This window comes from Phyllobates terribilis, unplaced genomic scaffold (genome assembly GCF_046119375.1).
Source record: "Phyllobates terribilis strain yellow unplaced genomic scaffold, ASM4611937v1 Scaffold_3__8_contigs__length_932513732, whole genome shotgun sequence".
Lineage (NCBI taxonomy): Eukaryota > Metazoa > Chordata > Amphibia > Anura > Dendrobatidae > Phyllobates > Phyllobates terribilis.
In genome coordinates, this window is record NW_027362763.1 from 394,465,854 (window position 1) to 394,491,155 (window position 25,302).

The 25,302-nt window shown below is 45.0% G+C and overlaps 1 protein-coding gene across 3 annotated transcripts in view; it reads left to right on the forward strand.

Annotated features, from left to right (window-relative positions):
- COL19A1 (collagen type XIX alpha 1 chain) overlaps positions 1–25,302 on the forward strand; it is a 1,587,177-nt gene that overhangs the window by 1,454,110 nt on the left and 107,765 nt on the right. Inside the window, exon 48 of one of the 3 annotated variants that reach the window (XM_073675504.1) lies at positions 24,682–24,817. The exons of the other annotated variants lie outside the window; for them this stretch is intronic. Within the exon in view, the coding sequence (XP_073531605.1) occupies positions 24,682–24,777 (96 nt within the window). The 3' untranslated portion in view covers positions 24,778–24,817. Of the gene's footprint in view, positions 1–24,681; positions 24,818–25,302 lie in introns of those variants that run through there. 3 annotated transcript variants of the gene reach the window in all.

The following is a 25,302-nucleotide window of genomic DNA, read 5'->3' on the forward strand; positions in this document are numbered from 1 at the left end:
CAGGGGAAGGCAACAAAAAACCATGTGGTATAGGCCAATTTACATCATTGAGGAAAAATTCACTTCCCGACACCAATCTGGCAGTCAGATTAAATCCCTGGATTAATTAACTAAGCATAAGATGTAATTTTATTGTTCTCAAGAAAGGCGTCCAGGCCTCTCTTGAACTCATTAAGTGAGTTGGGCATCACCACTCCCTACGGCTCTGACCGTAAAGAATCCCCTTCTATGCTGGTGCAGGAACCTCCTTTCCTCCAGACGCATAGTGTGCCCCCTCATCTTTGTCACCATCGTTGGTATAAACAGGTCATGGGAGAGATCTCTGTACTGCCCCCTGATGTATTTATACATGTTTATGAGGTCTCCCCTAAGCCTTCTCTTTTCCAACGTAAATAGGCCTAATTTTGACAACCTCTCTGGGTATTCTAGTCCCTCCATTCCCTTTATTACCTTAGTAGCCCTCCTTTGTACCCTCTCTAGCTCCAATATGTCTTTCCTGAGCACCGGAGCCCAGAACTGTGCACAATATTCTAAGTGCGGCCTTACCAGCGCTTTATACAGAGGAAGAACAATGTTCTCATCATATGCCCCTATTCCTCTTCTGATGCATGCCATGACTCTATTTGCCTTCGCAGCTGCTGCCTGACACTGGGCACTCCAATTTAATTTGCTATTAACCAAGACGCCCAGGTCCTTCTCCATGTCAGATTTCCCCAACGGTTTGCCATTTAATATGTATGGGTGACTGCTGTTTTTCTTTCCCATGTGCATGACCTTACATTTATCGGCATTGAACCCCATTTGCCATTTTTTGGCCCAACTCCCCAATTTATCTAAATCCTCCTGTAGCTGTGCCCTATCCTCATCTGTATTAACTACTTTACAAAGTTTAGTATCATCTGCAAATATTGCTATTTTACTATGCAACCCTTCCACTAGATCATTAATAAATATATTAAATAATATAGGGCCCAAGACAGACCCTTGAGGCACCCCACTAGTAACCCTGACACACCCTGAGCTTACTCCATTGATAACCACCCTCTGCTTTCTATCACTCAGCCAGCTATTTACCCACTTGCACACATTATCCCCCAGACCAAGCATTCTCATTTTATAAACCAACCTTTTGTGTGGCACGGTAGCAAACGCTTTGGAGAAGTCAAGGTATACAACATCCACTGACTCTCCCCGGTCCAGCTGTGAGCTCACCTCCTCGTAGAAGGCCATCAGGTTTGTTTGGCAGGAGCGATCCCTCATGAATCCATGTTGATATGGAGTTAGACAGTTATTATCATTAAGATATTCTACAATAGCATCTCTAAGAAATCCTTCAAACAATTTACCCACAACAGACGTTAAGCTGACTGGTCTATAGTTCCCAGGGTCACTTTTAGACCCCTTTTTGAATATTGGTACCACATTTGCTTGGCGCCAGTCTAGTGGGACAGTCCCTGTCCATAAAGAGTGCTTGAATATAAGATACAGCGGTCTGTCTATCACATTACTTAATTCTTTTAGTACCCGGGGGTGTATGCCATCTGGGCCTGGTGACTTGTCTATTTTGATATTATTTAGGCGTTTCTGAACTTCCTCCTGGGTTAGGTGGGTGATATTTAGCGGAGGGTTTACTTTATCACTCTGCATTTCCTCCGATAAATTGTTTTCTTTTGTGAAAACAGTGGAGAAGAAGCTATTGAGTAGGTTTGCTTTACCCTTATCGCCCTCTATGATTTTACCCAGGTTATTTTTCAATGGGCCAACTCCATCAGTTTTAATCCTTTTACTGTTTATATAGTTAAAGAATAGTTTGGGATTCGTTTTACTTTCCTTGGCAATTAGTCTCTCTGTCTCCTCTTTTGCTATTCTTATTTGTTTCTTACAGATTTTGTTTTTTTCCCTATAAGATATTAGCGCTTCCTCGCTGCCTTCTTGTTTAAGTTTACCGAAAGCCCTTTTTTTGTTTTTCATTGCCCTCTTGACTTCCTTATTTAGCCACAATGGCTTCCTCCTATTCCTAGCCCTTTTATTCCCATAAGGTATGTACCTTCTACAGTGACTATGTAGGACTGTTTTGAAAATTTCCCATTTTCTATCCGTGCTCCTATTACTAAAGATACTATCCCAGTCTATAAGGTGAAGGGCATCTCTTAGCTGATCAAACTTTGCCCTCCTGAAGTTCAGTGTTTTTGTGACTCCCTTGCTGGGCACCCTACTGAAGCACATGTGGAATTGTATAATGTTGTGGTCACTATTTCCCAGGTGCCCCCCGACCTGCACCTCAGTTATTCTGTCTGGCCTGTTAGTTAATATTAAGTCTAAAAGGGCCGTCCCTCTAGTTGGTTCCTGCACAAGTTGTGACAAATAATTGTCTTTGATAATTGACAGAAACCTGTTTCCTTTCTGAGATCTACAGCTTTCGGTTTCCCAGTCTATATCGGGGTAGTTGAAGTCCCCCATAATAATCACCTCGTTATTTTTTGCTACTTCATCTATTTGTCTCATTAATAGACTTTCCGCGGCTTCTGCTATATTTGGTGGTTTATAACAGACTCCTATGATAATTCTATTATTGTTTTTTGCCCCATGTATCTCCACCCATAAGAACTCGACCTCCTCATTTCCCTCCCATACATCCTCCCGTATTGTTGGCTTTAGACACATCTTTACATATAGACAGACTCCACCCCCTTTCCGATTTCTTAGATCCCTTCTAAACAGACTGTAACCCTGTAAGTTAACTGCCCAGTCATAGCTTTCATCTAACCATGTCTCGGTTATTCCCACTATGTCATAGTTACCTGTAGATATTTCTGCTTCCAGTTCATCCATCTTGTTTGTCAGGCTCCTGGCATTTGCTAGCATGCAGTTTACACGATTTTGTTTTGTTCCAATCTTCTCCCTCTGGATTGTATTAGAAATTTTCTTACCTCCCTTCCAAGTATCTTGTCTTGGACCTTCTTTGTTGCACTTCATATCTTTCATTAGTATGTTCTCTGGTTGCATGTTCGTGTCCGGCGTTTTTCTTCCCATCCCCTCTTCTTCTAGTTTAACGCCCTCCTGATGAGTGTTGCGAGTCTCCTGGCGAATGTTTGTTTCCCGGGTTTGTTGAGGTGTAGTCCGTCTCTGGCAAGGAGTCCGTCATAGAGGTAATTCACACTGTGGTCCAGGAATCCAAATCCTTGTTGTCTGCACCATCGTCTTAGCCAGTTGTTCACATCAAGGATCCTGTTCCATCTCCTGACCCCATGCCCGTCTACTGGAAGGATAGAAGAAAAAACTACCTGCGCATTCAGTTCTTTTACTTTCTTCCCCAATGCTTCAAGGTCCTTGCAGATTGTCGGTAGGTCCTTCTTTGCCTTGTCATTGGTGCCAACATGTATCAGAAGAAATGGGTGGACATCCTTGGAACTGATGAGCTTTGGTATCCTATCGGTAACATCCTTGATCTTCGCCCCTGGGAGGCAGCATACTTCTCTTGCGGTTATGTCCGGTCTGCAGATAGCTGCTTCTGTTCCTCTCAGTAGTGAGTCTCCCACCACCACCACTCTTCTTCCCTTCTTGGCTGTCCTTTTTCTTGTCGCTTCTGGGTGTTTCTGGGTGCTCTTTTCTTTTTTGCTTGCTGGTAGTTCCTCATCCTTAGGTGTGCCATCTTCGTCCTCCACAAGTCCTTGGAATCTGTTTCTCAGTTGTGTGGTTGGTGGTGTCTCCATGGTCTTCTTGCTTGTTTTGGTCACTTGTCTCCACTTGTCTGCCTCTGGAGGTTCTCTGACGCTTCCTTCACTTTCCGTGACCAGTAGTGACACTTCTGTTCTGTCCAGGAAGTCTTCATTTTCCTTGATGAGTTTTAATGTCGCAATTCTTTCTTCCAGTCCCCGCACCTTTTCTTCTAAAAGAGCCAGTAGTCTACACTTCTGGCAGGTGAAGTTGGTTTCAGCTTCTGGTCGATCTGTGAACATGTAGCACATGTTGCAGCTCACCATGTAGGTTGTCACATCTGCCATGCTGCTCCTTGTCCCTGCTGACTTGATGTCTGTCTTCTTTCTTGTGATACCCTAGGATAAACAAATTAAACAAATTCGCGCCGTTAGGCGCGCGGTTTGCCGATGCTTTCCAAGCAGCTGATCCTGGCTGTACCCAACGATCTTCTAGCTGAAGGAGACTCTTCGCTTTTCCCAGAAGGCACCAGGAATATGCAAATTGTTCTCTTCATGCTTCAATCCCTGGTTTGGCGATGCTTTCCAAGCAGCTGATCCTGGCTGTACCCAATGATCTTCTAGCTGAAGGAGACTCTTCGCTTTTCCCAGAAGGCACCTGGAATATGCAAATTGTCCTCTTCAAGCTTCAATCCCTGGTTTGGCGATGCTTTCCAAGCAGCTGATCCCGGCTGTACCCAACGATCTTCTAACTGAAGGAGACTCTTCGCTTTTCCCAGAAGGCACCTGGAATATGCAAATTGTCCTCTTCAAGCTTCAATCCCTGGTTTGGCGATGCTTTCCAAGCAGCTGATCCCGGCTGTACCCAACGATCTTCTAGCTGAAGGAGACTCTTCGCTTTTCCCAGAAGGCACCTGGAATATGCAAATTGTCCTCTTCAAGCTTCAATCTCTGGTTTGGCGATGCTTTCCAAGCAGCTGATCCCGGCTGTACCCAACGATCTTCTAGCTGAAGGAGACTCTTCGCTTTTCCCAGAAGGCACCTGGAATATGCAAATTGTCCTCTTCAAGCTTCAATCCCTGGTTTGGCGATGCTTTCCAAGCAGCTGATCCCGGCTGTACCCAACTGAAGATAGTTCAAAATCCCATTGGCTGTATGTATGGCACCAATGTCTTGGTTCAGAATAAGATTGGAATCAATTAGTCACCTCCTAGATTGTATTGTATGATGAATAATTGTGTGCCTATATTTATCAACATTAAGGAAACCAAGAAATACGCAACACTGAGGACCAAAAATGCATTGATTGGCCAAGGAAATTGAATGCAGCAGATGAGAGACACATAACGCTTTTAAATCAAAAGATATCATGCAATTCCATCAGCTCAGGACTAGCAGCAACCAATGGGACCCAGTTACATCTAGCATTCGGAAAAGTCTGGCCAGAAGTGGCATTCATAGAAGCACTGCGGCTAAAAATGACATGATAAGATGGCTAAGTGACTCAACTATGCTCAAGAATATAGGAACTGAAGAGCAAGAAAATGGCAGATATTCTGGACTGATGAGTGAAAATTTTAATTAATTTTTGTAACAGACGTTTGTTGCTGAAGGGCTGGAGAGTGGTACAATAATGATTGTTGGCAGGCAACAGTGAAACAGATGGAGGTACCTTGCAAGTTTGGGGCGCCATTTCAGCAAATGGAGTTTGGAATGTGTTCAAGAATAAAAATGTCCTAAATGCTAAGAAAAACAGGCAAATACTTATCCATCATGCAATGCCATCAGGGAGGTGTCTGATTGGCTCCAAATTTATTCTGCAGCAGGATAACTATCCCAAACATACATCCAATATCATTAAAAACTTTCCTCAACATAAAGAAGAACAAGGAGACTTATAAGTGATAATATACGTCTGAGTGCACTGATTTCTACATCTTTGAGTCTGTGTGGAATTGTATAAAGAGACAGAAGTCATGCGGAAACCTACATCCATAGAAGATTACATCTCCAAATTTTTGGAATTAACTTCTCTACTGATTTCATTCCAAAACGATGTGGAAGTGTACCTAGAAGGATCAATGCTGTTCTAAATCAACGGGTAGTGATAACAAATATTGAGTTGATTTAGATTTCTCTTTTGTTCATTGTTTATTGACTTTGCATTTTGTTAATTGATGCCTTATGGAAATGTAAGAGTGGCAAAGAAGATGTAATCTCCTAAAAACTGTTATGATGGTATATTGAATTTTACACATTGCTCTATTGTGCTGTGAAATGATGTAGAGGGAAATGTACTGTGATTCCTATAAATGTAGTTGTTATTGTGCATATCAACATTTGCAGACACTGGTTGAGAGGGAGTTGAAGCTAGTTGGGGGCCTTGTCAACAGAGTCAGAGTTTGCTCCTGGGCAGAGTCAGCCAGCATGTACGGTAGTTAGAAGTTGAGAAAATAACCTTGCTTTAGAGAGGCAGATTGGATTGTCTGTCACAGCAATGAGCAGAAAGGCAGCCGGCTCAGCTGTGTACGTAGCCATGAATCCAGACAGGTACCCTGAGACAGCAAAGGAAGCCAGACTGGTTATTATAGGTCGGATTCTGGAAGTTTCAATGACGAAATACTGGGCTTGCCAGGGGCACTTGAATATTGGCTAACATAGAACAACATTTCAATAAACATCACAGAAAAAAAGATGCAGCCTTACCAACACCAGGTCAGATTACCAATGCACCAGCAGGATGCAGCAGACTCCCATGATAAAGGTGGGGGCAGCACAGGTGCAAAATACTGATGCAAACAGCCACCCACTAACCTACCAATTCATGGAGGGAGTGGTTGTGTAGTATTAAACATGTACCCAGATGGAGCTTGCATAGGATGCCAATCACACAGATACTTGTGATGCACAGTGTGTGGCTTACAGCCTATTAATGATGCCCATACTTTTAGATCAGGCACGATATCCAGCACTATATGAGTGCACTCCACAAGGACAGATGCCCCAATTCACCCAACCAACACTAAAGGGCCTGCCTGCATCCTGCATAAAAATGGAAAAAAGTGCAAAAAATTATGTAATGTATAATATGTATAAGATAAATACATTGAATGAGTTACTGGTTGATATTTTTGCCAAAATAGGTAAACTCGCAACCCGCGTCAAGGGTCCTCATGCTTGCGAGTCCTAACACTAAAATAAAAATGGCTTACACACACACGGAAGGTTGCTGTTTTCACTGTTTTTAGGGATCACAAATTTGATTCTCGGCCTGGACGATCCTTACAAGAGGATACCAGTATAGTAAATGACATGTGATAATTAGAATACTGGAACAGCTAATACAACAGAGACTAGGCAATTATTGTTTACCTCCACATGAGAGAAACAGCAAAAGAAACTACAAGCACACTGTGAAGGCACCATCACCATCCTTCTATTTCTGTTCATGGACCAGAATAGTAAAGGTTGCTTTATTAGTCTATTCATTTCCATTTAGTAGGTGATTGCATATTGCTAAGATATCATTTAATGGGGTTGTCCATTTTCAACTTTTTAAAGTGATATCGTATAGAGATGAGCGAATATATTCAAGTGGAATTTAATTTTACCCAATGTTTTCAAAAATCTACATTTGCCAAAATGCGGATCTTTTTGTAATTCACTTCTGCAAGTAAAAATGGCATTCGACAGATTTCTAGACTGTAAAGGGCCATCAAAAGGTGAAAAATAAAAAAAATCCCTTTAACTCGCCTTACCGCTCCGTCCCTGACTGGTCCTCAATGCATCTTCTGATCCCCACTGGGAGTGCTGAAATCCATGGGTTTCTCACACAGAGTTGGGAAATCCAGCTCTAGTGAGTCCTGGGAACATTCTGCATATGCGTGCACAATGTCATAGTGTATATCATGACCTCATGATGTTGTGCCCTTTCGTGGCTCAGAGTGAGAGGCCCTGGGATTTCAGCACTTGTGATGGGGATCAGAAGATAGAATGAGTACAGGTGCCATGAGGAGTGGAGATGCCAAAGAGGTGAGCAGTAAGGTGAGTAGAATGATTTTTTTATTTTTATTATGTTTATTCTGCTCTGGAGTCTAGAGAGAACTCAATGCATAATAGGGGACATTAAATATGCAGAGAATAACTTCTCAGCAAATCAAATTTCCCAGGAAAATCAGCACGAACAGATGAATTTGAATTTTGCCTGTTTTGCTCATTTCTCAGTAAGGGAGGAACGGACTGGCCATGGAAAGGTATTGCTGGACTTGTCTTTAAAAGCGCTAACATAGTTTGGGGTGTGAATTCCTGCTGACAAATTCCCTTTAATGATTTCTACAAGGCCTACTTCAATCCTGAAAATGAAGGGGCCACTGTATTGCTTAAGCCAGTAGCCCTTTCACAGTTTTCACTAACCCAGTGACATTCCCAGCCATCCAACTGTGCAGGGAACTGTAGTTGGCTCCTTCACTTAAATAGAACCCTTAGAAAAATTGTGAAGAGTTCGTGGCACCACCTTTTTTCTTAGGATCAATGGGATCACAGAGGATAGTCCCCCAGCAACAATTAAATCATGGCATATCCTTTCAAATGGGCATACTGCTTCAAATGTGTCTTGAGTAGTGTTGAGCGAACATGCTCGACACTGCTCGGTACTCGCCCGAGCATCACGCTACTCGGGATGTTCGGCGAGCACCGAGCATTTCCGGGTTACTCGGACGGGAGCTCGAGTCTCCGCCCTGCATGTTTGGCGCTCTTTACAGAGCCAATGAACATGCAGGGATTGCCAGCCAGTCACTGTAATGCCACAGCCATGTTGTTTGTGGGCAATACAGTGATTGGCTGGCCGCACAGCATCACCTCGAGTATTTAAAACCGGGCGCCGCCATCTTGGACACAGTCGCTCCGGATTACACAGTGTAGGGACAGCGCTGCTGAGCTAGGGAGAGATTTATCCTGCGAAATAGTTAGTGTAGGGTCTGTAAAGGCTGCCAGATCAAACAAACAGTCCTTCTCAGGACTAATATCCATCCCAGATATCAGGCAGGCAGGCTGTATAGGAGACGCAGTGGTTATACCAGCAAACGCTGCATTACAGTTCTGTGTGCTCCTGTTTCTGAAATTGCTGGACTTAGCTCCAGGTCTTGGGGGCCAGTAAAAATCCTTTTTTTCTCATCTAAATCCTCTTTTTTTTTCCTCCTTCACACTGTACAAATACCCGTCTCATTAACTTATTGGTGTCCCCCCCCCCCCCCCCCCAAAAAAAAAGTGTGTCTCTGATTTTTCAGACACAAATATATCTGTTGAAAAGAGTGAAAAGAGTCTGGTATAGGCCACAGAAACAGAAGTGTGGTTTTGCAGTTCCACGGGTCAAATCTCTGTATTATCCAGTTTTGGGCCTTTTGTATCTAAAAAAAAACAGTTTGAGTGTGTCGCTCACTGTTCAGCCGCAAATCTATATATTTAAAAAAGTCTGGTATACACCAGTAAATTATAACTGTGGTTTTGCTGTTCCACAGTAAAAAATCTCTATTATCCTGTTTTTCACATTTTTTGCCTTAAAAAAAAACAGTAGTGTCTCCTGACTGTTCTGACGCAAAAATATATCTGTTGAAAATAGTCTGTTGTAGGCCCGACAAATCCAAGTGTGGTTTTGCAGTTCCACGGGTCAAATCTCTGTATTATCCACTTTTGGGCCTTTTGTATCTAAAAAAAAACAGTTTGAGTGTGTCGCTCACTGTTCAGCCGCAAATATATATATTTAAAATTTTATGGTATACCCCAGGAAACAATAACTGTGGTCTTGCCATTCCACGGTAAAAAATCTCTATTATTCAGGTTTTGGTATTTTTTCCGTAAAGAAAAACAGTAATAGTTTCACCCTGATTGTTCTGATTGTTTAAAAGAGTCGGGTGTAGGCCAGAGAAATAGAACTGTGGTTTTCCTCTTCCACGGTTCTAATCTACTTTTTATTACCCTTTTTCCATTGATAGTGCGAGTGTAAGCTATTTTACTTCCTTTACAATGGGCAAGGCGCGTGGCAAGGGACGTGGAAGTGGACGTACTGGTGATGGTGCGTGCAGAGGACGGGGCCGTGGCCAAGGTGAAAATGTGCCACAACCAACAGCCACATCTTCTCGCTCCCACTTCTTGACCGAATTACTAGGGAAGCACAGAACAACACCAGTATTGCGAACTGATCAGTGTGAACAGGTTATTAATTGGATAGCAGATAATATTTCCAGTTACCTGGGCACCACCACCTCCGGTCTATCTTCCACACGGTCAACTCTTAGTAGCCGTGAGTCTCGACTGCATACTCCTCCTCACCCTGATGCTCCTTCCTCCCACCATGCCGAGTGTCATCAGAGAGCAACTGATCCCACACTTGGACACTCTGAAGAGCTGTTCACTGGTCCATTTCCATATTTGTGCCCCTCGCCTTCTCCGCTTGAAGTGGTGGAAGAGGAGATCCCATGTAGCGATGCCCAAATATTTGAATAGCCACGGCCACAGGAAGTCGACGCTGGCAATTTATCACAAGAGGTGGACGATGACGAGACACAATTGCCAGGAAGTGAGGAAGAGCATCGTGGTGCGCAAGTGGAAGAGGAGGAGGTGGTGGATGATCTAGTAACTGACCCAACGTGGCAGGAGGACATGCAGAGTGAGGCCAAAAGCACACAGGGGGAAGGAGGCAGAGTACCCCAACAGGCAGGAAGAAGCAGTGTGGTGGCCACAGACAGAAGGCGGGCAACTGTTCCCCGTAACACCAACACGAGGGACGTTGCCAGTACAAGCGGTAGGTCTTCCAGAGTCTGGAATCTTTTTAAAGACTCTGCTGATAACCCCAAAAAGGCCATTTGTACCACCTGCCATGCCAGCATCAGCAGGGGTGACAAAACTACCAGCCTGACCACCACCAGCATGATCAGGCACATGGCAGCAAAGCACCCGACTTTGTGGGGCGAACCCCAAGGTCCACGACCAGAGTCAGCGGGTGTCACCACTGCTTCTTCCGCTGTTGTGCGTGCAATAGAACCCCCTGTTGTGTGTGCAAGGCAATCCCCTGTCCATACTGCATGTCAAGATGCCCCCTCCTCTCAGTCTTCACTTGTTATGGCAGTTTCTCAAGAAACAGCATCAACGTCTACGTCCACGTCCCACCACAGCGTTCAATTGTCCATATCCCAGACCTTTGAACGAAAGCGGAAATTCGCAGCTAACGCCCCACAGGCCACAGTCCTAAATTTGCACATTTCACGACTGCTTGCGTTGGAAATTCTGCCTTTTAGGCTGGTGGAGACGGAATCCTTCCGCAACCTTATGGCAGTGGCCGTCCCTCGGTACTCGGTCCCTAGCCAACACTATTTTGCCCGGTGTGCCATCCCCGCACTACACAAGCACGTGTCCCAAAACATCTGCCGTGCCCTCAACAATGCAGTTACTGGGAGAGTCCACCTGACAACGGAAACGTAGACGTGCTTGTGGGCAGGGACGGTACATCTCCCTGACAGCACACTGGGTAAACATAGTGGAAGCCGGGACCCAGTCGGAACTTGGGACGGAACACATCCTCCCCACATCGAGGATGGCGGGCCCTATGTCAGTCAGAGTTGCCCCCACAATGTACAGCTCCTGCGCATCATCCTCCTCCTCCTCCTCATGTTCAGCCTCCATCACAGATATCACCACATCAGTTACAAGCTAGAAGCACTGCAGTACTGCCTCCGCCAAGCGGCAACAGGCTGTGCTGAAACTCATAAGCTTAGGTGATAAACCTCACACTGCTTGTGAGTTGTGGACAGCTGTGAAAGAGCAGGCAGATCTGTGGCTGAGAACGCTGAACCTACATCCAGGCATGGTCGTGTGTGACAATGGCCGTAACCTGATGCCGGCTCTGAGGCAAGGCGAGATCACACACGCACCATGCCTGGCTCATGTGCTTAACCTCGTGTTTCAGCGGTTTCTTAAATCGTACCCCGAGTTGCCAGATCTGCTCATCAAAGTACGCTGCCTGTCAGCTCATTTTCGCAAGTCGGCTACAGCTTCCGCCGCCCTTGCTGTGTTGCAGCGGCGTTTGCAGCTTCCAGCACACCGACTGATGTGTGATGTCCCCACACGTTGGAACTCTACCCTCCACATGTTGCTAAGGATTTGTGAGCAGAAGAGAGCAGTTGTGGAGTACCAGCTGCAACAAGGCCATCGATATTCAGGTCAGACTCCACACATAAGACCTCAGGAGTGGACCTGGATGTCTGACATATGTACCATCCTGACAAACTTTGAGGAGGCCACCAAGATGGTGAGTGGCGATGACGCCATCATTAGTGTCAGCATCCCACTTGTCTGTCTTTTGCAACGCTCTCTGCAGAGAATTAAAGAGGAGGCATTGCAGCCATAGTATGATGAGATGGATCAAGAAGCCATAGCGGGCGATTACACACAGCCCAGCCTCATCTCATCCCAACATGCATTGGGGGACAATGAGGGAGAGGAGGAGGAGGAGGAAGAACAGGAGCTGGTATCATGCGCTGTAGATGGTAGTACCTGTACAAGTGTCATACCGTCGGTTCAGCGTGGGTGGCCTGAGGACAGGGGGGAGGAGGAGGGGGAGGAGGACAGCATGGTCAGTCGTCATCTTGGTGAGGACACGGATATCTTGCCCGTTACCAGTCTGGCACGCATGGCTGACTTTATGTTACACTGCCTTAACCGTGACCCTCGCGTTGTCAAAATGTTGGGTGACAGTCATTACTGGTTGGTGACACTTGTAGACCCCCGCTACAAGGAGAACTTTCACTCTCTTATTCCTGAGGTGGAGAGGTCTACTAAAATGGGGCAGTACCAGAAGGCCCTTGCTGCAGAACTGTTAAAAAAATTCCCATCTGAACACGCTAGCGGCAGAGGTCACAGTTCGTTGCCCAACCAAGGCGTACATGCGAGAGAGACGCATCTCCAATCCAGCAGAGGCAGGGGAACACTGTCAACGTTCTGGGACAGTTTTCTCAGACCCTCCCTTCGGACAAACCCTGAGGCGTGGGGTACTCTCACAAGGAATGGAAAGTTTCAAAAGATGGTGAGGGAGTACCTTGCTGACCGTACCAGCATCCTCCGTGATTCCTCTGTGCCTTTTAATTATTGGGTATCCAAGCTGGACACTTGGAATGAACTCGCTCTGTACGCCTTGGAGGTCCTGGCCTGCCCTGCTGCTAGCGTGTTATTGGAGCGTGTTTTTAGTGCCGCTGGAGGAATTATAACGGATAAGCACACTCGCCTCTCAACTGACAATGCTGACAAGCTGACCCTTATCAAAATGAACAAGGGCTGGATTGGGCCATACTTCTCATCACCACCAAATGACAGCAGAGTAACATAAAGTCAAATCCACTGTGTTATTTCGGGAGGTGTATTCACATGCACCGTTCACACCCACACATGGGTATACGCTTCCTCATTTCGGCTGTTTTATGTTCTTCTCCTTATCCTTAGCCTCCACCACCACTATACCACCAGGGTGACCATGGTCCGTGTTGCCATTATTGAAAGTTCCTCCATCCTAATTTTTGTCAGCTTTTGCTTGGAAGGCATAAGCAAAGACTGTGGGAGACCTACTCCCCAATAATGGGAATAATATTTTTAAGATGCTGTACTGTATGGCTCTTCCAAGGGGCATTAAAACCGTCTTGTTATACCACTCTGACCTCCACGTCTCTTCTGAGGGGCATTAAAAGCATCATGTTATACCACTCTGACCTCCACGTCTCTTCTCAGGGGCATTAAAAGCGTCTTGTTATACCACTCTGACCTCCACGTCTCTTCTGAGGGGCATTAAAAGCGTCATGTTATTCCACTCTAACCTCCACGTCTCTTCTGAAGGGCATTAAAAGCGTCTTGTTATACCACTCTGAGCTCCACGTCTCTTCGAAGGGGCATTAAAACCGTCTTGTTATACCACTCTGACTTCCACGTCTCTTCTGAGGGGCATTAAAAGCGTCTTGTTATACCACTCTGACCTCCACGTCTCTTCCAAGGGGCATTAAAACCATCTTGTTATACCACTCTGACCTCCACGTCTCTTCTGAGGGGCATTAAAAGCGACTTGTTATACCACTCTGACCTCCACGTCTCTTATAAGGGGCATTAAAACCGTCTTGTTATACCACTCCGACCTCCATGTCTCTTCTGAGGGGCATTAAAAGCATCTTGTTATACCACTCTGACCTCCACGTCTCTTCTGAGGGGCATTAAAAGCGTCATGTTATACCACTCTGACCTCCACGTCTCTTCTCAGGGGCATTAAAAGCGTCTTGTTTTACCACTCTGACCTCCACGTCTCTTCTGAGGGGCATTAAAAGTGTCATGTTATTCCACTCTAACCTCCACGTCTCTTCTGAAGGGCATTAAAAGCGTCTTGTTATACTACTCTGACCTCCATGTCTCTTCCAAGGGGCATTAAAACCGTCTTGTTATACCACTCTGGCCTCCACGTCTCTTCCAAGGGGCATTAAACCTTTCTTGTTATACCACTCTGACCTCCACGTCTCTTCTGAGGGGCATTAAAAGCGTCTTGTTATACCACTCTGTCCTCCACGTCTCTTCCAAGGGGTATTAAAAGCGTCTTGTTATACTACTCTGACCTCCACGTCTCTTCTGAGGGGCATTAAATATGTCTTGTTATACCACTCTGACCTCCACGTCTCTTCCAAGGGGCATTAAAACCGTCTTGTTATACCACTCTGACCTCCACGTCTCTTCTGAGGGGCATTAAAAGCGTCTTGTTCTACCACTGTGACCTCCACGTCTCTTCTGAGGGGCATTAAAAGCGTCTTGTTATACCACTCTGACCTCCACGTCTCTTGTAAAGGGCATTAAAAGCATCTTTTCATAGCACTCTGACCTCCACGTCTCTTCTGAGGGCCATTAAAAGCATCTTATTATACAACGTTGACCTCCACGTCTCTTCCAAGGGGCATTAAAACCATCTTGTTAAGCTACTGGGACCTCCACGACTCTTCAAACGGGCATTGCATTTCCTCGTAATTTTTGGAAGCTTTTGCTTGGAAGGCATAGGCAAATACTATGGGAGACCCACTCCCCAATAATGGGACTAATGTTTGCAATATGCTGTACTGCATGGCTCTTGTAAGAGGCATTGCAAGTTGCTCCATCCAAATTTTTGGAAGCTTGTGCTTGGAAGTTATAAGCAAATACTATGGGAGAATCCTTGTCTTGTTATACCACTCTGACCTCCACGTCTCTTCCAAGGGGCATTAAACCTTTCTTGTTATACCACTCTGACCTCCACGTCTCTTCTGAGGGGCATTAAAAGCATCTTGTTATACCACTCTGTCCTCCACGTCTCTTCCAAGGGGTATTAAAAGCGTGTTGTTATACTACTCTGACCTCCACGTCTCTTCTGAGGGGCATTAAAAACGTCTTGTTATACCACTCTGACTTCCACGTCTCTTCTGAGGGGCATTAAAAATGTCTTGTTATACCACTCTGACCTCCACGTCTCTTCTGAGGGGCATTAAAAGCGTCTTGTTATACCACTCTGACCTCCACGTCTCTTCCAAGGGCATTAAAACCGTCTTGTCATACCACTCTGACCTCCACGTCTCTTCTGAGGGGCATTAAAATTGTCTTGTTATACCACTCTGACCTCCATGTCTCTTCCAAGGGGCATTAAAACCATCTTGTTATACCACTCTAACCTCCACGTCTCTTCTGAGGGGCATTAAAAACGTCTTGTTATACCACTCTGACCTCCACGTCTTTTCTGAGGGGCATTAAAAGCGTCTTGTTATACCACTCTGACCTCCACGTCTCTTGTAAGGGGCATTAAAAGCATCTTGTCATACCACTCTGACCTCCACGTCTCTTCTGAGGGGCATTAAAAGCGTCTTGTTATACCATTCTGACCTCCACGTCTCTTGTAAGGGGCATTAAAACCATCTTGTTATACCACTCTGACCTCCATGTCTCTTCTGAGGGGCATTAAAAGCGTCTTGCTATACCACTCTGACCTCCACGTCTCTTCCAAGGGGCATTAAAACAGTCTTGTTATACCACTCTGACCTCCACGTCTCTTCTGAGGGGCATTAAAAGCAACTTGTTATACCACTCTGACCTCCACGTCTCTTCCAAGGGGCATTAAAACCATCTTGTTATACCACTCTGACCTCCACGTCTCTTTTGAGGGGCATTAAAAGCATCTTGTTATACCACTCGGACCTCCAAGTCTCTTCCAAGGGGCATTAAAACCGTCTTGTTTTACCACTCTGACCTCCACGTCTCTTCTGAGGGGCATTAAACGCGTCTTGTTATACCACTCTGACCTACACGTCTCTTCCAAGGGGCATTAAAACCGTCTTGTTATACCACTCTGACCTCCACGTCTCTTCTGAGGGGCATTAAAAGCATCTTGTTATACGACTCTGACCACGTCTCTTCTGAGGGGCATTAAAAGCGTCTTGTTATACCACTCTGACCTCCATGTCTCTTCTGAGGGGCATTAAAAGTTTCTTGTTATACCACTCTGACCTCCAAGTCTCTTGTAAGGGGCATTAAAAGCGTCTTGTCATACCACTCTGACCTCCACGTCTCTTCTGAGGGGCATTAAAAGCGTCTTGTTATACAACTCTGACCTCCATGTCTCTTCCGAGGGGCATTAAAACCATCTTGTTATACCACTCTGACCTCCACGTCTCTTCTGAGGGGCATTAAAAGCGTCTTGTTATACCACTGTGACCTCCACGTCTCTTCTGAGGGGCATTAAAAGCGTCTTGTTATACCACTCTGACCTCCACGTCTCTTGTAAAGGGCATTAAAAGCATCTTTTCATAGCACTCTAACCTCCACGTCTCTTCTGAGGGCCATTAAAAGCATCTTATTATACAACATTGACCTCCACGTCTCTTCCAAGGGGCATTAAAACCATCTTGTTAAGCTACTGGGACCTTCACGACTCTTCAAACGGGCATTGCATTTCCTCGTAATTTTTGGAAGCTTTTGCTTGGAAGGCATAGGCAAATACTATGGGAGACCCACTCCCCAATAATGGGACTAATGTTTGCAATATGCTGTACTGCATATCTCTTGTAAGAGGCATTGCAAGTTGCTCCATCCAAATTTTTGGAAGCTTGTGCTTGGAAGTTATAAGCAAATACTATGGGAGAATCCTTGTCTTGTTATACCACTCTGACCTCCACGTCTCTTCCAAGGGGCATTAAACCTTTCTTGTTATGCCACTCTGACCTCCACGTCTCTTCTGAGGGGCATTAAAAGCGTCTTGTTATACCACTCTGTCCTCCACGTCTCTTCCAAGGGGTATTAAAAGCGTCTTGTTATACTACTCTGACCTCCAAGTCTCTTCTGAGGGGCATTAAAAACGTCTTGTTATACCACTCTGACTTCCACGTCTCTTCTGAGGGGCATTAAAAATGTCTTGTTATACCACTCTGACCTCCACGTCTCTTCTGAGGGGCATTAAAAGCGTCTTGTTATACCACTCTGACCTCCACGTCTCTTCCAAGGGCATTAAAACCGTCTTGTCATACCACTCTGACCTCCACGTCTCTTCTGAGGGGCATTAAAATTGTCTTGTTATACCACTCTGACCTCCACGTCTCTTCCAAGGGGCATTAAAACCGTCTTGTTATACCACTCTAACCTCCACGTCTCTTGTGAGGGGCATTAAAAACGTCTTGTTATACCACTCTGACCTCCACGTCTTTTCTGAGGGGCATTAAAAGCGTCTTGTTATACCACTCTGACCTCCACGTCTCTTGTAAGGGGCATTAAAAGCATCTTGTCATACCACTCTGACCTCCACGTCTCTTCTGAGGGGCATTAAAAGCGTCTTGTTATACCACTCTGACCTCCACATCTCTTGTAAGGGGCATTAAAACCGTCTTGTTATACCACTCTGACCTCCACGTCTCTTCTGAGGGGCATTAAAAGCGTCTTGTTATACCACTCTGACCTCCACGTCTCTTCCAAGGGGCATTAAAACAGTCTTGTTATACCACTCTAACCTCCACGTCTCTTCTGAGGGGCATTAAAAGCGACTTGTTATACCACTCTGACCTCCACGTCTCTTCCAAGGGGCATTAAAACCATCTTGTTATACCACTCTGACCTCCAAGTCTCTTCCAAGGGGCATTAAAACCGTCTTGTTTTACCACTCTGACCTCCACGTCTCTTCTGAGGGGCATTAAACGCGTCTTGTTATACCACTCTGACCTCCATGTCTCTTCCAAGGGGCATTAAAACCATCTTGTTATACCACTCTGACCTCCACGTCTCTTCTGAGGGGCATTAAAAGCATCTTGTTATACGACTCTGACCACGTCTCTTCTGAGGGGCATTAAAAGCGTCTTGTTATACCATTCTGACCTCCATGTCTCTTCTGAGGGGCATTAAAAGTTTCTTGTTATACCACTCTGACCTCCACGTCTCTTATAAGGGGCATTAAAAGCGTCTTGTCATACCACTCTGACCTCCACGTCTCTTCTGAGGGGCATTAAAAGCGTCTTGTTATACAACTCTGACCTCCATGTCTCTTCCGAGGGGCATTAAAACCGTCTTGTTATACCACTCTGACCTCCACGTCTCTTCTGTGGGGCATTAAAAGCGTCTTGTTAAGCAACTGGGACCTCCACGACTCTTCGAACGGGCATTGCATTTCCTCATAATTTTTGGAAGCCTTTGCTTGGAAGGCATAAGCAAATACTATGGGAGACCCACTCCCCAATAATGGGACTAATGTTTGTAATTTGCTGTACTGCATGGCTTTTGTGAGAGGCATTGCAAGTTGCTCCATCCTAATTTTTGGAAGCTTTTGCTTGTAAGGCATAAGCAAATACTATGGGAGACCCACTCCCCAATAATGGGACTAATGTTTGTAATATGCTGTACTGCATGGCTCTTGTAAGAGGCATTGCAAGTTGCTCCGTCCTAATTCTTGGAAGCTTTTGCTTGGAAGGCATAAGCAAATACTATGGGAGACCCACTCCCCAATAATGGGACTAAGATTTGTAATATGCTGTACTGCATGGCTCTTGTAAGAGGCATTGCAAGTTGCTTCGTCCTAATTTTTCGAAGCTTGTGCTTGGAAGGCATAAGCAAATACTATGGGAGACCCACTCCCCAATAATGGGACTAATGTTTGTAATATGCTGTACTGCATGGCTCTTGTAAGAGGCATTGCAAGTTGCTCCGTCCTAATTTTTGGAAGCTTTTGCTTGGAAGGCATAAGCAAATACTATGGGAGACCCACTCCCCAATAATGGGACTAATATTTGTAATATGCTGTACTGCATGGCTCTTGTAAGAGGCATTGCAAGTTGCTCCATCCTAATTTTTCGAAGCTTGTGCTTGGAAGGCATAAGCAAATACTATGGGAGACCCACTCCCCAATAATGGGACTAATGTTTGTAATATGCTGTACTGCATGGCTCTTGTAAGAGGCATTGCAAGTTGCTCCATCCAAATTTTTGGAAGCTTGTGCTTGAAAGGCATATGCAAATACTATGGGAGACCCACTCCCCAATAATGGGACTAATGTTTGTAATATGCTGTACTGCATGGCTCTTGTAAGGGCCATTGCAAGTTGCTCCGTCCTAATTTTTGGAAGCTTTTGCTTGGAAGGAATAAGCAAATACTATGGGAGACCCACTCCCCAATAATGGGAATAATGTTTGTAATATGCTGTACTGCATGGCTCTTGCAAGAGGCATTGCAAGTTGCTCCGTCCTAATTTTTGGAAGCTTGTGCTTGGAAGGCATAAGCAAATACTATGGGAGACCAACTCCCAAATAATGGGACTAATGTTTGTAATATGCTGTACTGCATGGCTCTTGTAAGGGGCATTGCAAGTTGCTCCGTCCTAATTTTTGGAAGCTTTTGCTTCGAAGGCATAAGCAAATACTATGAGAGACCCACTCCCCAATAATGGGAATAATGTTTGTAATATGCTGTACTGCATGGCTCTTGTAAGGGGCATTGTAAGTTGCTCTGTCCTAATTTTTGGAAGCTTGTGCTTGGAAGGCATAAGCAAATACTATGGGAGACCCACTCCCCAATAATGGGAATATTGTTTTTAAGATGCTGTACTGTATGGCTCTTTTAAGGGGCATTAAAACCGTCTTGTTAAGCTACTGTGACCTCCACGTCTCTTCCAAGGGACATTAAAACCGTCTCGTTAAACCACTCTGAACTCCACAGCTCTTCCAGTGGGCATTAAAACCATCTTGTTAAGCTACCGTGACCTCCACGTCTCTTCCAAGGGGCATTAACACCGTCTTGTTAAACCACTCTGAACTCCACAGCTCTTCCAAGGGGCATTAAAACCGTCTTGTTAAGCTACTGTGACCTTCACTTCTCTTCCAAGGGGCATTAAAACCGTCTTGTTAAACCACTCTGAACTCCACAGCTCTTCCCAGGGGCATTAAAACCGTCTTGTTAAGCTACTGTGACCACCACGTTTCTTTCACGGGGCATTGATATTGTCTTTTTATTCCACTGCGACCTCCATCACTCTATCAAGGGGCCTTAAAACTGTCTTGTTAAGCTACCGTGACCTCCACGGCTCTTCCAAGGGGCATTAACACCGTCTTGTTAAACCTCTCTGAACTCCACAGCTCTTCCAAGGGGCATTGAAATGTTGTTTTTAATTACCTCTAGACTCTTCCAACGGGGATTGCATTTCCTCCTAATTTTAGTCAGCTTTTGCTTTTCAATGCAAAGGCAAAAACTAAGGGAGACACTCTCCCCAATCATGGGTAGAAGGTTTTTAGTACGCTGTAATCCACGTCTGTTTCAAGGGGCATTGCAGTTCCTCATAATTTTTGGAAAGCCTTCCATTCACTGCTTAAGCCAACAGTGCATAGGAGACCCAGTTGCTCTAAATGGAAAAAAAGGTTTAGTTAAGGCCCTCTGACCTCCATGTCATTTCCAAGGGGCATTGGAGTGCCTCAAAATTTTTGGTAGGCATTGCACTCACTGTATGCCCTATAACTGTGTAGCCGAACCGGTCCTTTTGTTACAGAAACATATCCTACAAGACATATGTGGTTGACTGGCCTGATATTGATGTGAATGGTCCCTGTTCCTCCTGCTCTTTCTCCTTTGCCACTACCTCATCCATCATTTTTCACCTGAAGCTTTGTTTTAACGGGAGTCATAGAACTTGAATAGTAGCAGGAAAACATCCAGCAATCCTCGGAGGAGGTAGGATATGCGCCAAAACGCTGACCACCTCAGGCCTAGCCACTACTACATACATGCACTTGCATTCCTTGAAAACAAAGCAGATGCTAACTTCTATCATCCTCATCATGCTCCTCTCCTTGGCACTCTCAACTTCCCTGATGGAGAAGCCAGGGCCCACCGGAGGAGTCTGGTTCGGCTGGGGACCGAGTGTGGACACCCGGCCGCCGGGCGGCTGTTGATTGAGTATGGATTCCAGGCCGCCAACGCAGCCATGACGTGGCGGCCAGATTCCACCTCCACATGCCTAAAAGGCCCAATTTCAAGTGCAAGCAAGCAGTATGGTATTGCAGCCTGGGTGTGGGTGGGTGGTTGGCTGCATATTTGCGCTTGCATTGCAAGGAATGGGGGAGGTACAATTGAGCACTGCCCTGGGACAAGAACTTGCACGGGGATAGTTGCAAGTCTGCATCTTCTGATGCGGCAAGGATGACTTCTGATGGGCACACTTTTAGGCTGTGACCTGAGTGTCAGAGATGCTTCCAGGGGTCTTCCCCATGCTGTTCCCTTGTATTTTCAGCACTGTATGCATGTGTCACACAGCACATGGCCAGATAAGGTTGTAAAATGTTAAAATGACATTTCCCGGTGAATGCATTTGTCACGGTTGAAAGCAATACAAAAGTGCAAAAACGCATAAAAAATGCTACTTGTGAACATAGCCCAAGGTGTGGAGGAGTATTTTTTGGGGGGGGTATTTATTTTACCTTACACACAAGTCTTTACCCTGGAAAGGAACTTCCTTAACATATTTCACAGGAAAGCAGTTTCAGTTTCGTTTTTGAACGTTTTATTGTGAGCCCTTAAAAGTGGCTTAATACCTCTGACCACTTTGTTGACAGCAGTGACCTGGGGGTCAGAAATGCTTCCTGGGGCGATCCCCATGCTGTCCCTATGCCATTTGAGCACTGTGACTATCGTTTTGGGCACTTGTTAGGCTTTTAAAAGACTGCCGGGGGTGCCGCCGCAAAAATGCTCGGGTGTCCCATAGACTAACATTGGGCTCGTTGCTCGGGTCGAGCACCCGAGTATCACGGCGAGCTCGGCCCGAGCTTCGAGCACCCGAGCATTTTAGTGCTCGCTCAACCCTAGTCTTGAGTCATCCAGAATAACAGCTGCTTTGGCGTAGTTACAAATGTAGTATTTCTTACATGATGCAAATATTATGATAGAAAAAAGTGTAACTCTACACCTGACTTGTCATGGTCAATGGCTTATGCTGTATCATGTTATAAATGCGGAATAGATTTTATGTATATATATTTGTGGCTTTGTGTAACTCTATGTTTTGTGTTGTCTATGATACAGTATTTTTCCTGTGTAAATATCTTATACAAATTCTTTACACAGATTTATTTAATCTTCGCCTGCACTTCCTATACCCTCTTCTAACACTCATGCATACTGGTGTGCAATCCAGAATTTGGCTGGAGTTATTTTTATTAGTTTACATATTAATTGTATTGATGCTGTGTGTCCATCCACGACTAATCCTAACAGTTATTTTGCAGCTGTATAACCATTCATCTGACAAAATATAGAACTATGGAACAGTTTTCTTATTGAGCTCGGCAATAACAAAGTTGTTGAGTGAATGTAGCATTCCATAAAGACAGAATGAACTATAGATCACCAGGGTAAGAGCACAATGTTCTGTGTGGGTCATAAAACACCACACAGTCTCAAACCAAAGGCTTGTGTGCCATTTAAGTGCCTTCCAAGTGGAATAAAAAAACATTGCAATTGCTTCTCCAATAATTAACGACTTTAGAAACAGGAAACTGTCACATATATGTCATAAATTCAGGAAGGACAGTTTCCTTATGCATTACGTACAGCCCTGGAAAGCTTTCCCCAGCAGCAATAAAGCATAAGCCAGTTTAGTCTTGCTGTATAACACAGGAAGGAATTGCACCCCAAAACATTTACGTGTACATATGAAGCGGGGATCAGGGCTAGTGCTGTGGGCCTGCAGCTGCTTATTTTCACCCTGACACCCCACTAATAAACAGTGTCCTATTCCATGTGTGCAGTGCTGTGAGGTTCACTCTGCACTCACTTGTAGGCCATAAGCCTCTGCTACATCATCCATGTCCATGGGTCCAGGATCAGCCACACACACATTAGGAGACACTTGGTTTGTTTCAACAAGTTTAACTTTACTGGATATTTTAGATACAACAGTCTTCAACAAGCAGTATTGGGCACAACACCATCGAGTTGTTGTTCCATTCACATTGTTGTAAGGCTTTGTCTCCATTATGCTCGGACTGTCCCTACCTCAACAGCTTCTGTTGGTCTTAGGGACTCCCCGTCCAGCAATGGAATTTTCTGAGTCCCGCCACCGTTCCCTCTTGCTTTTCCCTATCCGACCTCTTCTGCATCGAAGAGGATAAGACACGCATTTTAGTGCCTACTCCAGGCCACAGGCCCCAGACCTCACAGGGATTTCCTTAAGACTCCTGGTGTGTCTTTATACTGCCCGAACGAAATGTACTGGTAGTGCCTATAAAACTCTAAGCATTTTCACATTCTCTGTTATTAAGAGGCAGAGGCATATGACAGACCCTGTCACACCATTAAATATACCCATTTACAATTAGATAAGTACATATATGTCTACGTGCCATTCAAGCAACTTTGACACAGGGGCGGACATACCATTGGTGCAACCTGTGCAGCTGCACAGGGGCCCTCAAGGTAAGGGGGCCCACTAACACCTCCAAAGCAGGTGGATTTGTGCATTATGATAAGCTATCTCTTGACAAGCCCATATGTTGTTCTTGCACAGGGGTCCTCATTTGTCTGTGTCCGCTCCTAACCAGACAAACATTGTATCGTGACATTTAATAATCTTTACTGTCATGATAGTCAATAGATGAGACATTAGACAAATATTGTATTTCCCATCATATGAACTTCCTTCTTCTTTCCAGCACTTTATGGGTTAAACGTAATGAGTTGTTGCCTTTTTCTTTAGCTGACGTAAATGATCGGGTTTCCCTAGGATATTTTCAAAGTAGATATGTCAATTACTATTAAGAAAACTGAGCAGTAACGCAGAAATAGCAAGATATTTCCTCGAGTACTGACATTTAGGTCATACCCTAGTCAGATCTAATGGTTTACGTCAGCCTTTCATCCAGATGCGCAATAAGGGATCTCTCTTAAGACACATGCCTAATACTAATACTTTAGAAAAAAGGTGATTATTTCAAATGCCACTCAAGACTGTCTCTAGACTTTCCAAAAGACATCCCAAAACTGGAAGGTTGTTGAGAGCTCCCTTTGTGAAACAAATTACCAACTGCAGCACATAGAAACTAGTCTCAGATCTTTTACACAGACGTCTCTTTTCATAATAGAATATTTGTATAAATGCAAAGTCAATCTTACAATACTACAGGATTTCATTCTTCTAGTGCCAGTCACCAATTGCCGTTACAATTCCAAGGAAGGTTGGCACTACGTTGTAGATTGTGGTGCATGTGGAAAGCAGTGGCACACAAAAGTAAAAAAATCCCGGCACTCACATGTTGATTAATGCTCTTTAATGGAGATCCACATATGAAAATGTTTCAGCCCATCGCAGGCTTTGTCAATTGCCAACTGTAAATTGCTAGTCAAAGAACCAGATACATATTGCAACAGTATAGAATATAATAGAATTGCTGGCAGAGCCTCTGTAATTGCATGCATGTGTGGGTGATATGCACATAAATGCCAATCCACTCCTATGTGTTATTCTATATAGTTGCATACTGTCTGTGGAGTACTACAGAGGACAAGGGACCCAGGGAAAGGAAGTGGAGCTCAGAAGACCCAGGAGAGATGCATAACAGTGAAGTGACCGCGGGCAAGGCCGCGTGTTGGTATCTATGATCTGGCCCAGCAAGATCCCCACACACAGACTCTCTCTTGATAACCGTATCTTTACTTGTATACATTTTTAACATAGCAGAACACAATAAATGACAACCGTAAATGTTCACAGCAATAACGCGTACTTATAAGCTGACCCTCACTGTCCCTACTCACACGTTACCAGTCCTTTACTCCAGAAGGATGTGTCCCCCGTCGCAGGCCTGTCTGTCTTTGCAGGAAGGCATCCCAGCCGAAGAAAAAAAAACAAGCACAACAAATTTCGCTGAAACGAAGGAATACTTCGGCCTCTCGCCAGAGGTCCCGCTTACAGCCTCTCTGATCCGGATAGCAGCTCTTGTGGGTTCCCTTGTGTAGTCCACACTCCAGTAGTGGGGAGTGTAACAGCTGAATCCTTCAGCAGTGCGGAAGCTGGGGAAAGCTCTGAGGAAAAGATGTCAGATAACAGCAGCTACGTTGAGAGTATCCTCTAAGGCACACACGAGGACCTGCA